The 17367-nt window shown below is 40.0% G+C and overlaps 1 protein-coding gene across 1 annotated transcript; it reads right to left on the bottom strand.

Annotated features, from left to right (window-relative positions):
• Positions 1 to 7158: 7158 nt before the first annotated feature.
• On the bottom strand, positions 7159 to 16343 carry inhbaa (inhibin subunit beta Aa). Its single transcript, XM_084399452.1, has 2 exons — positions 15508 to 16343; positions 7159 to 8206 (listed from the first exon to the last, which is right to left on the bottom strand). The coding sequence occupies exons 1-2, from the start codon at positions 15896 to 15898 to the stop codon at positions 7434 to 7436; spliced, it is 1164 nt and encodes a 387-aa protein (XP_084255578.1). The 5' UTR covers positions 15899 to 16343; the 3' UTR covers positions 7159 to 7433.
• Between the last annotated feature and the right edge of the window lie 1024 nt (positions 16344 to 17367).

Below are 17367 nucleotides of genomic sequence, written 5' to 3' on the forward strand. Positions count from 1 at the left end.
TATCAGCCTAGAAAATCGCAACTTTTCATTTTCCGTCGGTCTTAGTACACGATGTAACTACAGAAGTTTTAAATAGGAAAAATATCAAAACTCTTTGGTCATTTTTTTGAGAGAGATGCTAATGGTCCTGTCCGATTCAATGATCTATGCTAAGCTATGCTAAAAGTGGTACCGCCAGACCCGGAGTTCGGCTGAATGGATTCGAAAACGGTAAAACTCAACCCTTTAACTCTGGGGGAGTTGTAAAATGAGCCTATTTCCAAAAAAAGTGGAGTATCCCTTTAAGTCCCAAAAAGTCGGCGTGTTCCTTTAAAGAAAGTGATGCCTCTCTCTCTCTCATGTTTTTCTCTGAACATAATTAATCAATTATTCAATGAAAAGAACATGTTACTGTGCTGATATCAAATGATTATTAGTATTATCAGTGTGAAAAGTTACAGTGAATCTGGCAATCTGGCAAAATCAGTATATTTACATAGAAAACGTATAAAATATGCAATATAAAATCATTTGTGACGGTCTGTGTTTGAGTCCTAGTCCATCTGTGTAGACAGATTGCATCATCGCAGCGATGCTGTGTTGAACTGGAATCAGTGGAATGTATTCTTCACATCTGTCTCCTCTTCTGCAGGAGTAACATAAGAAGACATGAAAAGCTTTGCAGCGCTGTTGAGTTTGACTGTGGTCCAGTGCAGACTGTGGGGAGGCTGATATCTGGATTGAAGATGCATTAAGTGCTTTGACAAATGTGATGTCGGCTGTTTACTTTTTGGCTGAGAAAACATCTTGGATGTCAAGTGAGGGGACTACTAGCGATCCTATTGTTTTGATAATGAATGCCTTTCTTCTATGCTTTCTACTAAATCAGTGGACTGGAAAGGTTCGTTTTAGTGTATGAGATTTATGCATCGATATCTGGGTTAGTTGTGTACCCTGTGTCAAGCACAACTGGTGAATATTCAGCTCCTGCTGCAAGAACTCTTCCTCTTCAAAATGAACTCATGAGTTGTATTTCCAGAGAGCAGAAGAGTCATCTTGAATTAACATAAAGGATGTTTAAAAAAGAAGCTCTAGTATCAGTGATATGCTTTCAAATATAAAAACACTGGTATTTGAGCCAAACGTTAACTTCGCTTAAGCATTTTGGCCTTGACTTGTATTTCTCTCTGAAATAAAGGGAACAGTCTGTTCTCAGTCATGTTTGATCAAGGTCATGGTCAGTCCAAGGTTACGTTTGGATGCTGTCATATATTTTGTTCCATATCAAAATGTCCTTTAGATTTTCTTTTAACCTTTGACATCTTCATGAGGTTGCTGGACGGTGACGACGGAATTGTGCCTCATTTCATCAGAGTTTGAATAAAAACTGGATTTATTTTGTAACTCAAATAAAAAAAAACAATCTAATGTGTATGAGCACAAAAGATGATGCTAGGTGTATAAACGATGATGATTTAAGACACATTACTCAGTGGTGGATAAATAACTTCAGCCATTGTCCAATCATCTCGTCCTGTTTCAACCTGGAAAGCAAGATCTAAAGAAAATTTAATAGGCCTACATGGTAAATGCAAATTATTAATAAACAGACTAATGTATGCAAGATTCTGACCTGAACACTATTGGGAATCCAGTCCTGCAGCTCATTAGTTCTTGAACAACCTTTAAATATATGTGACCCTGGACCACAAAACCAGTCACATGGGTCAATTTTTTGACATTGAGATTTATACATCATCTGAAAGCTGAATAAATAAGCTTTCCATTGATGTATGGTTTATTAGGGTTATTTACAATATTTGTCCGAGATGCAACTATTTTGAAAACCTGGAATCTGAGGGTGCAAAAAAATCGAAACATTGAGAAAATCTACTTTAAGGTTGTCCATTTATGTGCGCGATTGTGCTGCATTCACTCGCAAAAATAAATGTTTTATATATTTACGGTAGGAAATTTACAAAATATCTTCATGGAACATGATCTTTACTTAATATCCTAATGATTTTTGGCATAATTTTTTTGTTGGCATCGATAATTTTGACCCATACAATGTATTGTTGGCTATTGCCACAAATATACCCGTGCGACAGGTGACTGGTTATGTGATCTAAGGTCACATATATATATTTTTAAATTATACATTTTCTTTAAATGTCTTCTAATTGAAACAATAAGTGTTAAATAAAAGGGGAAACATTTGTTTGTTTTTTAGAGGACACTAAAATAGCTGATTAGAGAACATGGAGGTTAAAAGAAAATATTCAGTGGTTGAAAATTCTACAAGAACATTTACTCTGCATGTTAATGCAAATGTGAACAAATGAACCTATAAAGAATACAAAATGCTGTGGGAGAGAGTTAGACAGAGAGACATATCATGTATCATACCATACAAGATCTAAAATATTTAACAAGGTATTCGGCTTCGGGCACATCCCTACTGATTTTGATTGGTCAATGAAGCTATGATGAGTTAAAATAGTTATTTTTATGCATTTAAATTTTAAAATGAATCTAAAATGTAACTTTAATATTTACTTTTAATTTAAAACATTGTCTTTCCCAAACATGCATACTAAGTGCATGCTTTTGAGTATTTCAGTGTGTTGTATTTAAAAGGGTGGCAATGTTTGCAGATGTTTGTCACTAGCACATTCCCCCATTAAAGTCAATTAGCACCATTGTCCCGTGTGTGTAGGAATCAGTGTTTCTGTTAGCAGAGCTCAGAAGATATCCTAATCTAGTCTTGGGTTTGACAACACCTTGCGCAACTAGTTTCTCCCTCCCTCTCAAGCCCTGCGTACACTACACTTATCTATTTAACAAAACAAAGTCACATGTTTAAGGAGAGGCCTATTACATGCTTTGTTTTGTCTTAAGCTAATCGAAGATAGACCAGTCATTTACGCACAACCCACCAAGCACGGTTGTGTAGATTATCCCTTCTTCTCATTTTAGAAATGACAATTGCGTACACCCTGAAAATTTCCCCAACAAATATATTTTACACAGTTTAATGTATAGCCGAACAATGAATGGTAACTCACTCGTGCACAAGAGACTGAACGTAACTCAATGCCCCAATATTAGAGGCTCATAGGACCTCAAACGTACCTGTGGCAACATTTCTGCAAAATCAAAATGCAAACGTGGCAATTGCTGAAGCAACCATTGCCATTATAGCTTGATTCTTGAGCTCTTTTGTCGTGACTCGTGTTTTACTGTACTTGTGCAAGCTTAGTATATCAGAAAAGCCAAACATATGGAGCTGGTTATGTGATGCAAACTCCAAAATATATGCGTTTACAAATCATGCACTGTGGTAAAATGCGTTTTGAGGTCATAATATGATATATTACAAGGAGCCGCATGAAATATCCATTATCTGCCCCTGTAATCATAATTGTGTGTGAAAAGAATTAAAAGTGCTTGCTGTTTTACTGGCTCCAGTGTTCATTCCTGTTGGAAACTGCAGTGATAGGCTGTGTATGTATTGGTATGTATTTTGCGGTTTGCAGAAATGTTGCCACGTTTTTCCAATGAGCCTGTGTTGCCCGATATAGCCTAATCACGGCGAAGCTCTTTTTCGTTCTTCGCTTAGAAGTAAAAACGAGTTGGAAATACCTTTTCTTTGTTGCAATACACTGTTAAAGGTTGTATCAGTGATTTCAGGCCCAAAAAAAAAAGATCACATTCTTCTAATCTTTCCTAACGATCCGCTAGCTGCCCTCCCCATAAGCATGCCGTCAAAAAAACACGTCTCTGTAGGCAGCCTAAGGCTCTGAGATCTGCACACAAAAACAATTGGTTTCACCAACCACTCAAAACCAAAACAAATAGTGTTCCAACCAATCACCGACAGGGGGAGGGTGTTGTGAGGTTTTGTGCTCGTGCACGGCTGCACGCAAAGTCGGAGCTGAAGAACAAGTTGGCTCAAAACCTCACAACACCCTCCCCCTGTCGGTGATTGGTTGGAACACTATTTGTTTTGGTTTTGAGTGGTTGGTGAAACCAATTGTTTTTGTGTGCAGATCTCAGAGCCTAGGCTGCCTACAGAGACGTGTTTTTTTGACAGCATGCTTATGGGGAGGGCAGCTAGTGGATCGTTAGGAAAGATTAGATGAATGTGATCTTTTTTTGGGGGGCCTGAAATCACTGATACAACCTTTAACGAACATCCTGAGTTTAGAGTTTGTGGAGCTGGAAGTAGGACTACGGTTCCCAGCATCTTCCTGTTTGTGTTTTCCTGTTTACTTTTGTTTGTAGCCAATTGAAACATGTAATTATGCATCTTAAGTGTCTTGTGTTTTTGAGCAAAGTGGAATTAAATGCAACATCAAACATTTTTATCAAAAATAAAATATTTGCAATTAAGTTTTGGCTTTTTAAAACAACAACAACCATTATTGCATTCACGTCTAAATCCGTTCAACCGAATCGTGTTGCATGTTCCATAAATCATTTGCTTCCCATTCATGCTAATCAGAAGCTGTACCTCTAAATTTAAATGTAAAAAATATCATTTTTTTTTCTTTGGTAATGTCTTGCTTGAGAAACCAGGACTGGCGCCCCCTCAAAAAAGGTGCATGATACCCTAATGCTTATACCTTAGCAAGCACTACTATTAAAAAAAAAAAAGTGCCTTTTTTCAAATAAATGAGCATCCTCTGGTCTTCTGTCCGCAGACTCTGGCTCTTCATGCGGTCGCTGAAGCTCTTTGATCGCTTGCTACTGAATTATTATCAGTGCCAGCCGTTTGTTGCTCTCTGTCATTAGTCAGAGACAGCTCTGTTTTAACCAGGAACTCTCTGACACTACTTTATTCTGTCATCTAAACTACCTTTTTCATTTTAGGAGAGAGGAGGTGTGTGAAATCCATCTCAAGTGTCTGAAGTTTGTGAGGCTGTTGATGTTTTCTTGCACGTGTGTTTGCGTGGTTCTCAGGGGGACATTGTGGTTGTGTGTCATACACCAGTAATGGTTCATGATGGCTGGTCCACCTCCTCCAAAACCACCATGATTTAACTGAAACCTCTGCATGCAACATGCTTTATATAGTCGCCATCTGGCTCTCTGTCCCGATAATCATAATTTAACATGCAAACTGTCGTCATTTTTTCTTCTGGTCTTCTCTTAGGTGGTTTTTGGACATTTCCGAAGTGGGTGTTAGGATTATTTTTGAAATGGACAAGGTATAGGCTTTTTTTCCCCCATTTCTGTACATATTTGGTCTTGTAAATTGTTTCCTCTTTGACAAGGCCTGTAATACAGTAGGGCTTGTGCTTTGTAAGTACTTTCAAGCACATTTATATCTTATAATTTCTGCAGTATCTGGTGTGTCTTAAAGTTAGTTGTGTGTTGGCTATGTGTGTGTGTGTGTGTGGTGCAAGAAATCACAACCAACACTTTTCTCATCTGATTTAGTGTACAACCTTTTAACTTTAATGGTGAAGCAAAGGACAAAATACTGTAGAATAAATTAGATTAAAAAAAATAGCCACAAGCACATTTTTGATTTGTACAACAAAGCAATGCAACATATTGGTATCTTGATTTCCATATATACAGAATAAAAAATATATTTTTTATTCTTAGTCCACTTATTTCAGTGTCAATTATTTTTTAATAACAAACAAACAAACAAAAACATATACAACATGTCTTTCTTTTATATATATTTTTTTTCTAAATTTGTATTTTTCTTTTCCATTTTAATAGTATTTTTCTTTAATGACATTTTATTTTGCATTCCCACCAGGAACATACTGAAAAGTACTGAAAAGTAAACGTTTCTTAGTCCAAATGTAACACAAAAGTTCCTTTTTTCTTTTCTTTTCTTTTCTTTTCTTTTCTTTTCTTTTCTTTTCTTTTCTTTTCCCAAATTGCTTCATTTTATTTTCTCCAACATTGCACAGTGGTAAAAATATTTTGTGTTGGGAAGCGGAAATATTAACATATGCAAAACAAAAACAGTTGTTGTTGCTGTTGTTGTTTTTTGGATCACTGAAGATCCTTTTAATATTTGGTGAAAAAAAAAAAAAAAATGTAAATGTAAATGTCTAAATAATAGTAATTAATCTCCCAAGTCATTAAATATCAATGCTGCACATTCACTTTTGTAACAATTCATAATTAAAAACAAACTTTAAAAGGTTGGTTTAAGTGCTGTTTTAACCATTTCGATGGCCAGTCACGCACGGACTGTGCAGCAGTGCAAAAGCACACACAGGAGTGAGCCGCTGTGGGACACTGAGACACTGTTTTAAAGGTCTTTCGGTTTGCTAACCTGGACATCTTTGTAGGGAGAACAAAGCAACCTTCTGAAAGACATATTGGTATCTTCTGAACAACTGTTCGGAGACAGCCTAATATGGTAGGCAACGCTAAACTAAATTCTTTGGTGTTGAGTAAAAATCCGAAACACTATTTTGTAAAATGCATGTGTATACATGGTCCTCTGATGTAGTGCTTGTCATCTCTGCCTTCCCCTCAAACCTCCCTGTTTATTTTTAACAATCTCATTTGTTAGACTCATGCTATGTAGGTACGCCTGTTCTGAAGTGCTTCTAGTCTTTCTCTATAAACATATTTGTATATGTGGCTACGCTGATCAAAATGTTGATATAGTGCAAAACTGTAAACGTTTTAACGTCTCATTTTAAAATAACAAAAAATGTACAGAAATCAAAACAAAATAATAACATTATCAACAATAGTCAGAATAATTAGAATAATAATATAGAGAAATGTTTGGTTCCAGCAGCCCGTCAAACTTCTTTCAAGTATCTCTCAACACACACGAACAGACATGCACACATACGAATACGAATACTCATAGGCAGACTGTACATACACACACTTTTGTACACGGACACACACAACAAACATATAACATACGTACAAGGTATAAAAAGTCAACAAACGTTAACTTTTTTTTAGTGTGTAAAAGTAAATAGTTAAGAAACAAAACAACACCTTGATGAAAAATATATCATAATACTTGACAAGTTGCATAGTTTTGAGATTTTCTTTTTCAGGCACCTCATCTCTCTCTTCCTGCAGTGCATGTTCGCACTGCAAAATAGGCCGCATAAATACTCTCTGACCTTGCTCCCTTTGCTTTGTAACAAAAATATATTATATTTCTTTTCTCTTTTTGAAAGTGCCACAGAGATTACTCTGAGTTACAGATACCCATTGTAACGTGATACCCATTGGATTCTAAGATGACCACGCACAAGTGGTCGAGAGAAAGAGAGGCCTGTCTACGTGAGAGTTTGTCTTGAGGCAGTGAGATAGAGATAGAGGAGCCCTCCTCTCCTCCCTCTACATCTCTTCTTTTTCATTCGCTTTGGGGCTGAAGTTCTTGCCCCTACCACCCAAACTTGCTGCGCTGTCTCTCCCTTCCTACCCTTCCTCTTCTCGCAGCGGCCTTACGAGCATCCGCATTCTTCTACAATCATGTTCTGGATGTCCTTTTTGACGATTTTCTGCTCCTCGTTGTAGTAGAGCATGGACATGGCTCGCAGACGAGTCGGCACGCAACAGGACTTGATGTTGGTGAAGGGACTGTACCCTCGCATGCGGTAGTGGTTGATGACCGTGGAGTGGAAGGACAGCGAGTTGCCGGTGATGCTCGCGACATGGCTGGGACAGTCACCTTCGCAGTAGTTGGCATGATACCCTGAGGGCGCGATGATCCAGTCGTTCCAGCCGATGTCTTTGAAATTTACATAAAATTGCCGCTTGCAGCAGACGCGTACCTTGCCGTCGCATTCGAGACCTCTTTTGCGACGTCTCCTTTGGGACAGATCGTCCATCTGTCGCACCACGGCCATGAGGAAAGGTCGGTGGGATTGCTCACGTTCGCCGCCTCCCGGAGTCACGAGTACTGGTGTGGCCCGGGCATCGGCACACAGCGGGCAGGAGATGCGCAGACTCAGCGTGCTTCCCCCATTCTGCAGCAACGCCTGCACACTGGCCGACACTGGAAATGTATGCCAGCCGCTACGCCGCGTGTCCAGAGATTTCTCTGCCAGAACCTTCTCCCCCGTTCCCTGTTGCAGGAGCAGCCGGATGGTGACGTTAGCACGGGTGCGGTTGCCCTTCGGCAGTCGCAGAAAGAGCCAGACGTTGGCTTGCTCCACTAACGACATCTCACCACCTTCCTTGGAGATGAGAAAGTTGACAAAGCCTGGAGCTTCACCTGTGGGACAGGAAGAGAAAGAAACATCGGAGATTAGTCAATTGAGCTGATCTTTTGTTATTGCACTTGCATCTCACTCTAGCCTGAGGCTCTGGTTGACTTTGGATACAGCCAAAGCAGAGCTGACACTGGGAGTGGTGGCATCAGTGGAACAGTTTAGCTTTGTGCCAACAGTGACCAGTTTTTCAAGGTTTCCGCAAAACAATCTCCTTCTGTTTTGTGCGACTATTAATAAAGTGCAAAGAAGCATGTAGTCATGCATCCTTTTCCTGCACGTCAAATGCAAGATGTGAATCAGCCGTTCCTATACGCACACTCGCAAACAAACAGTCCCTCCCATTTGGTTCTTCCTGTACCACCTTGGAATTGAAATAATTGAGGGTTTCAACAAGACTTTAAACCAACTTCATCACCTCTCCTGGTAGTTAACTACGCAATTAAGAGTCTGCTCGCCTGGAACAAGTTTTTGTTGAACGTAATGACCATGACAACATGCAGCATGCAGCTGGAAGCAGTGATGTGGCATGTGGCTTGCTGTCTCATTGGATTGTAAAAGATTATTCTCTCTGGCTTTGATTCCCACCGGGTTATAGACAGAGGCAAGGCCTCTGGAAAATTTCAGTTCACGGATCATTTGGGAGCTTCTAAACAAATCCTCTCAATTTACTGACTCAACCTGTTTTTAAGCCACTAAACCTTTGTTGGGACATTATTACTGGCTGGTCTAGCTGACTGTTGCTTACTTATACTGAAGCTGAGTTCTTGTAAAAGTGGCCACCTACCAAAGGTTTAGAATACACAATGATTCTTGCATGTCATGGCTAATAATAAGAAGCCTCTTGCAACAAGTATTAAGCAATATACTCTGGAAAAATATTGCACAAATACTACATCTATCACCTACCACAACACATTTACAGGGCTGCGACGTAATAACAATGGCGTCAAGCTACAAGTGTGTATGTGTGCGAGAGTGTATTTAAGGATCCCTGGCCCAAACCCATCTGTCCAAACACAGCCGAGCTTCACAAATGCAGGCTTTTTTTTTTTCCCAGTAGTGGCTAATGCATTGTTTCCCTTTTAATCTGCACCCACTGAAAGAATCAAGTATCGTTAGCATTTGCTAAGCTGAGTAAACCCCTTCAACTGCCCCTCCAGAGACGAGGCCCAGGTCCAAAGAAGAAAGATCACCACCGGAGCTTCGCAACTCTGCATGCTTCTGAATATATTTGCCAGAGAGCAAAGAGAAATTTTTAAATTTGAAGAGAAGGACTAAAGAGCCATGCGGTAATCCCTCAACAATAAACACCAATTTTACCGCAAGGGCAGAGTTTGCACAGCTGTCCTGCACACAAAGATGGAGAATAACATTTACACATTCCTCCCCTCCCCCTTTCCCTGTCTTCAAAAGGGGCGGGTGGCTGAAGTATAGAATCACCTGGGAACTTAAGTGTATTTGTTGGGGGGACTGGGGGATGTCCACTCCTCTTTAAACATGGCTTTAGTTAATGTGTTCTATAATCCCCTTTTCTATCTGGTTTACCTTAGGGGGAATCAGCCTCTTTCATCTCCTTGTTGGCCTCCTGTCATATTGTATAGCTTGCAATGCCCCAGTGCTTGAAGCTAAAAGAATGCTTTTGCAGCAAAGAACTCCACAACCTGAAAGGTTGTTCAAACACGCCTCTTTGGATGAAGTTTGTTTGTACTCCTCCTGGTTAACTGTTATAGAATGCACTATTTATCTTTGGCTAATTTGTTGACAATGTTGATTAAAGGCAACAGTTTTTCCGCACAGAACACACATGCTAGTTCAAAGAGTACAGCGCTAACAGGTGCTTAATGGATCAAGTGGAACGAAGCATCCATTCACATAACAAAACACAAAAGAGCGTGATGTATATTCTCTAGGACTTGCTGACAACTTGGCAACGGTTATTGTTTCAAGGCCAGTACTCACGTTAAATATCAAAAGGGAAGGATTCTAGGTGCTAACATAAAAACGCTTCCTGGATCCCTTCGGGAGTTAAAGATTCTTGGCCCATGTTCTTCTTTGACCCAACAAGATATTAAATTAGAAATAAAAGTCTGAGGGTGGAAATATGACTCTTTTAATGGCGTGTGGGAGTGAATGATTTGAGTTCCTCGCCTGTTATGCAACATATTTCAAACACAGTCCCGTCAGCAGCAAGGATGGATTTTACAGACTAAACTCTTGCACTAGAGCACACTGTGAGCTGTAATATCGTAATTTTTCAAACAATTGTCAATTATCATCTGAATAATTATCGCTTGCTACTATAGTGCTTTTAAAGAGAGGCTTAAAACAGTAAAAAAATAGCAGGAATTTTACATAAAATTGGATACTAAACCAAATAAAAATGGTCCGTAATGAATGCAGCTGAGGTGTTCCAAGAGAAAATATACAACAGAGACCAATACTAAAATCATAAAGCATTCTTTGACATCAAAATGTCACTAAATAGACCACAAACCACTAGAATTCCTTTCAGTGTACAGCATGTTTCTGCAACAGCATTCATGGCCTTTTCTACATCCAGCAATGAGAAGCAAACAAACAAAAAGTGCAATTAAAGCCTATTTCCTAACCATAACACTGTAGAGTCTTGTATACATTCTCAGGCGAGGGTCCTTAACACTGGCTAGCCGTTTCATGATACCACACCTTGTGCTGTAAAGGCCAAGCATGCCTGTTATGTTCTTCCCCAAATGGCCTTGTAGCCTCTTTATCTGGTCCTCATCACCCACAGGCATTTCAGGCACCAACAGCGGGCCTGATTTACTGCCCCCATCTAAATCAGGCACCCCATCTAGCGGCAAAGAATCACCAGCTTCAGCCAGCGCAGCTCCCAGGGAACCAGGAGGGTAACGACGAGAGTTACTGCTGCCTCCCCCTACTAACCTTTGTGGAACATGGCTCAAGGCCATGCTGAATAACTGAAAGGCATGGACTTTCAATATGAGTAGAGAGACTGCGGCTTAACAAAACACAGGGGGACAATTTAGGTCGGAAGCTGCAATTCATATTTTACTTGTTTATCTGATTGATTTTTCGGGATTCAAGGTTGAGATGCTTGCTACCATTCCACCAACCCTGCATCTGCAAGTAATAACCCACTCTCACGAACAGGTTTGGATGATGCATCAGCTGTCAGAGTAATAAATGAGCTCAGTTGGCATGATGCTGCAGCATCCTTTCTTCACTACAGTACTGTACCTTGAAGCCAAGAAAGCTTTAAGTAGCATATTACAAAATGTCGTGAGCAGTGAAGTATCCTGCAACCTGAGAAAGTGTTTTTTTGACAACACTAATGCCAAGGGATCCTCGGCTAACAAGGAGGCTTTCTAATGTGGTACTCGAATCTGGATAGTGTTTAAAGGAGAAACTTTGTGGCTTTGTAATATGTAAGGTTTGGCAAGCTGGCCATGTAGCCCCAAAATAAAACAAAGATACTTTGGAATTAGGCTATTTCATTCCCATTGCCTTGAAATAGAGATTCTTTCAGCTTCACTTTTCTGAAAATAAATCAATATTTGATCTAGCAAAAATAACTGCTTGCATGAAAAATTGGGACGTCTTCTTTTCTTTGATGTGACCATTCCTACAGGGAGTGATTATAGGGTTTTCCCTGTGATTAATTACTTTGCAAGTAGGAGGAGATCAAAACAAGGAAAAGAAGTAAATATTGAGTCATTGTTTCAGAACATGTCAAGCTTTGCATATGCAACCTGCACGCCTGAATGGCATCAAAAAAGGCCAAACACTGACTGAACGCCCACACACATTCACTTCATCCACAGTGATATCATCGACGTGCCTTCTGTTTGAAGATCCTGCACATGGCTTCAGTGGAATTCAACAACCACTTATAGAATAGTCAACAGTTTTGTATATTATATTTATAAGTCTCTGCATTAGTTAAATCATTTTATTTTGTTTGGAAGCAAAGGCTATCCATCTTGCAACTTTTGATGGAAAAGAAACTTTTGGAGAACGTTTGGCTGAATTTTATCAATGACCTCTGTTGCAATCTCAAAATTTAGCAGTGATATGGTAGGAAAGAGCAAATTCTCTAGATATGGTTGCTTTAAAAAGTATTTGTTCGTCTTTGTATTAGTTAGAAATGCAGTTATTTCTCACCCTTTACGACTGCCTGAAAGTCTGCAGACTAAAAGTATTTGCAGTCATGCAAATACACAAGCACTGATTGCACACATGGCTTCAGGCTACACATATAAATCGAGTGCAATCAGTCTTACCATGTAGCGTTCATTCACCCAGCATGCTGTATGTTAGAGATAATGGTTTAAGCAACTATGTCCTACTATAGAAACAGTATGCCTCGGATTCTGTAGTCCTTGTATCTGCAAACTGATATCGTTTTCAAGGTGGTTTCTGAAACAGCACTTAAAAGGACAACGGCCACATACAATGAAGACTGGAACTATAAACTACCAAGAGACATTTAATTCTATTTAACATTCTGAAGAAAATATTGGCATAGAACGAATCCTGTGTATAGTTGCATTGCCAGGCACAAACACTGAATTGTTTAATTTTCAAGCCAGTTTTGTCTAACAGCAGCTTATTATTATTGAAAATATTTCAGCCTATGATCATTAAGAAATGTATATTCATAAAAATCTCATAGCTGTATATGAGAGCAGATCCTTGGACAAGATTGCAGACAGATAGTGTTGAAGTCTAAGACTTACAACATACACATAATTATAGTTGTCTAAACAACCCACTTAACACAACATTACAGTGATGCAGTGCAGCAAAATGTGTCTAAAAAATCATACCAGTATGAAATAAACACCATGAAGAACTATGCATTATAGTATTTACTAAGTCAATATAATTACAGTTATGTCTCTGCTTGTGATGCAAAGCCCAAAAATAATACCTGGTGCCACATTGCAGACTAAATGATGCTTGTACACCAACTATAAATTATATTGAAATAATTTAGCTACACATATATATATATATATTGTTGCTAAATGTTCAATATAATTTATAGTTGGTGTACAAGCATCATGCAAAGTACACCAACACATTAAAGAATGCATTAATCTTCACTGTAAATGTGTTATATTCGCCTATTTGCATATGTCAGCAGTAATTTCCCCTTGTGGTGGATTTGGAGAACAGATATATTTTGGAGACTTTTGGGAAGCAGATCAGATGCAACGGAACGTGGTATTTCGCGCCAGACGCGAGAATGGAATTTGAGCGGGAATCATCACGAGCTCAACGATTATCGCGAGGTTTCTGTTCAATAACACTGCGATGGTTTGGAGGAAAGAGGTGAGGAAATCTTCTGTTATCTTAAGATTTACATTTATTTGGAGCCAAAGCCTGAAAGTGAAGATAAGGGGAATTGAAGTGTCTTTAATGTGTTTTAGTTTGGTCAGGATTTATTTGACTAATAATTAATTCACACAGTCGCACACTCTAACCTCAATTACGCAAAGACTCCACCCACTACTTTTATAATGATAAGACCATCAAATGATCTAGTTTGTAGCCAACTATTTGCTTTTGTGATGAGCATGAGGTAAATATTTATTAATGTGTGTTTCTTTAGTTCCCTCGAAATTTGAGTGATTGAAGTAAACATGAAATTGAAAAGTATATCCACAGAAATTGAGCTATGATGTGCCATGTGTTTGGTTTGTTCCATTTCAGGTCAGTAATCTGACGTTTTGCAATATGAGCAGATAACTGAGAGCTTGCGATCCTGATTTATTCATTCAGCCTGAGGGGCTGTCCGTCTCCCTCTCAGTCAATACATCAAGAGCCCATTGAAAACAAATAGATGTGTCTGACATTGAGGGAAAAAAATACTTGCTATAGCAGTCCACACAATAAAAGTTTGATATAGTTTTGATTGCTAACAGATTTAGCTCTGTTTCATAACTAGGTTTTTGTCATCTCTTAAGCATGATCTGAATTTGTTTTATAATGTGACAAGCTGAAGTCTGGCACCAGATGATTATCAGGGAATGGTTCTCATAAACACGTTCTCACGAGTTCTCACGGTCATAAAAAAATCCCGTACATATCATGGAATTTAAAAAATGTGGATTTCCCAAATGATTTCCAGAGTGAATATAAATTTTCTATTTGTAAATATGTCATTGATTAGAACATTGCTCTTTGTGAATGCAGTCTCTATAAAATGATTTTGGGAAAATACTTTTGCAGTATTCATGAATGGCTGGGGTGGGGGAAGTCACGCAAATTTATTGGTCAAAAATGTGAGGAACCTTGCATGAGGAATGTCCTTGTTGAGGTGGAAAAATACAGTTTTAAGACTCAAATAGAGTTTCGGCGAGTGGCTTATTTCACGCAACATCTATATTTACTCTAGTTTACTTCACGTCTACATTTTAAAATGGCATAACACTGAATTCATATAATGTCATTCTGAATATAATCATTCTCTCCACAAGGCAGCAGCAGTGTTAAAGTCTCAGCTCCCTAAAATCATGAAACATTAATCTTTTCAGGCAAGCAATCCAATTGCTCCGTTTGCTGCTTTTTAGGTCTGACACATCTGTTGAGAGCTCCTGCAGCACGCCGCGGCTCGGTGTCACTCATGACCCGTTTGAGCTGTATGACTCAGAGAAGAACCCAATCTTTCCTCACATCATGGGCTTGACAGCACCTTTGAACAGCTCTCTCTGCTGCCGACAATACTCTTTCAACTGCCTTTGAAACCCGACACAAAGGCAGTAACTGAACAGCCTTCTATTTCTCATAATACGGAGAAGCCTTTTTTATTCCTCTGTGTTAAGATTTTTATGTATGTCTCTCAGTCACATAGGGAAGCCACGTACATATGAGTCTGTCAGTCCCGAGGGAAGAGCTCCTGTGCAGAGCTTACGGCTGAAGCCTGGGGGGGCCTTTCAGATAATTACTGATTCTCTAAAGCAGCAGGAGGTTTGCAGGAACCTCGAGAGGGGGGAGTGAATTTGCCGCAGCGTAGTCCCGGCTGACTTTGTGCGGTGGCAACAGGTTTCCCTGAACTCTTCAAACTGGTGATATTGAGTTGAACAGCTTTATAAAACCACATCCCATGAGTTGATTTACTTTAAAGTATTAAGGACTAAAGTCTCATTTGAACACTGACACTGACCCTTTCCCTGAACTCTTCAAACTAGTGATATTAAGTTGAACAGCTTTATAAAACCCCCTCCCATGAGTTGATTTAGTTTAAAGTATTTAAGGACTAAAGACTCCCTCAAGACATTTGTTAAAAATTCCGACTCACCGGCTTCAGCAAATGTGATGATCTCGGTCTGTTCTGCCTGTTCAGTCTCTGGACGGTTGCTGGCCTCGTCCTCTATCAGAACACTGCCGTCCTTGGCCACGCGTCCCACGTGTACCTTGCGGATGGCATTGAGGAGCGCGGCGCGAGGCACAGGGTGTGTGATGTTGGGGCGTTCTTGCAGGTGCAGCATGTTAAGTATGTGTCTCTTCACTGCCTCGACCACGTCTTGCTGGGCTCCCTCGTCCTCACCTTTCCGGAGCCGTGCCAGCGCACAGGAGGGGCAGTCCGTGGCGGATGCCTGTTCGGATGTTGCCACGCTCCCTTTGGTGACCATGGCATTGGCGTGGATGAGCAGCAGGAAGATCCCGCTCAGCAGAGGGAGAAGGGACATCCTTAAATGAGAGGAGTCAGGTGTCTGCAAAATGAAAAACTTACTTTCAAAGTTCCTTTCAAAGTGAGACAAGAATCCGTCCAGTCGCTGATAAAGCTGTAAAGTCTGTCTGCCTGTGGTTGAGCTTAATCTGACGGACAAAAAAAAAAAAAAGTAAGAGCTAAACTACTAAGGGAGGAAAAAGTGAGGAAAAAGTGTAATCCTTGCTGGTGAGTTGTGAGAAGAGATGCTGGTTAAAAGGCAGGAATAGTTCTGTCAGTGGATTTCTCCCTCTCCAGGTCCTTGGGAAGTTTGTATGGGATGGGCAGTCGGCTTCTGGATGTGCCCCAGGGAAGCAGTGCGCTCGTAAGAGGTCTGGGACTGCTCACTGTGCAGGAGTTGAATGGTTTTGTTGAAGTGGGCTGGACTCTCTCGCTGGCTCTTGCTCCCCTGTCTCTCTGTTTCTACTTCTTCTCCTCTCTCTTACACAGTAATTATACTTCCCTCCCTCCCCTCCCTCCCCTCTTCCTTGCTCCCTCCCTCTCACTCTTTACGTTATTTTTTTTAATTGTTCTATTTGTGGGGCAGAGTAACTTCCCCCTGCAGGGTTTACAAACCACGTAGTGGAATTTGCTTCAGACAGAGACATGACAAGTGATTTGCTGTTAAGTTTCTGCTGTGATGTTTCCCTCCCCTCTAGGTTCATTCATTTGTAAGTTTTCCCAGTTTTTAAATGTAAGACACTGCTGTGTTAAGCACGCTTATATTTCAATAGCTGGTTGAAGAAATGCATTTCTGGCAAGTAATCAAACTGAGGTATTTTAAAGTACTTGAGAGATGTGCAGTGACATAGCAGTTCCTCGTATACGTATTAGCCAATTCTGGTCAACTGGAGATTGCCAGTGGTAATTTTCAGAGAATTACATTTTATTTTCTCATTTAAACAGTTCCCTTATTCTTGAATAAGGAACGTCTTGACGTCACTTTGAAGCGGTCCATGTTAAGTATTCCATGCTTCTCCTTTCCTGCCAAAACACATGTTGTGCGCAGATTCACCAGGAAGTGCCCGGAAGACTAACTTCCTGTTTAATTGGCCGAGGACAGATGTCTGGGATTCTCAGTGAGACGGGCAGCTGGGGTTGTGACATCATCAAAGCCTGAGTTGAGGGCATGTGTGGGTCGACCGTCTGCATATCAGCCTAAACATGCATGAGGGATGCCGTAGTCATGCGACTCACAGCGTCTGTGAGTTACGTAGACGTTTTCACCATATAAGACATGGTGATGCACTAATTTGGGATTACTCAAAGTTCTGATTCAGGAGACTCGGCTTCCTCGGTGATGCTGACTGAGGTCAGAGTCTAAAGTCTGCCTTGAGAAAGACAGCCTCTGGCCATTTATAGTTCTCTGATATAAGAAAGTCTGAGATGTTTTTATATAATTAAGAATAGTAATCAAGGGGTCTATAAGTCTTTAGTTTTCTTGCTTTA

This window comes from Rutilus rutilus, assembly GCF_951802725.1.
Source record: "Rutilus rutilus genome assembly, chromosome: 24".
Taxonomy (NCBI): domain Eukaryota; kingdom Metazoa; phylum Chordata; class Actinopteri; order Cypriniformes; family Leuciscidae; genus Rutilus; species Rutilus rutilus.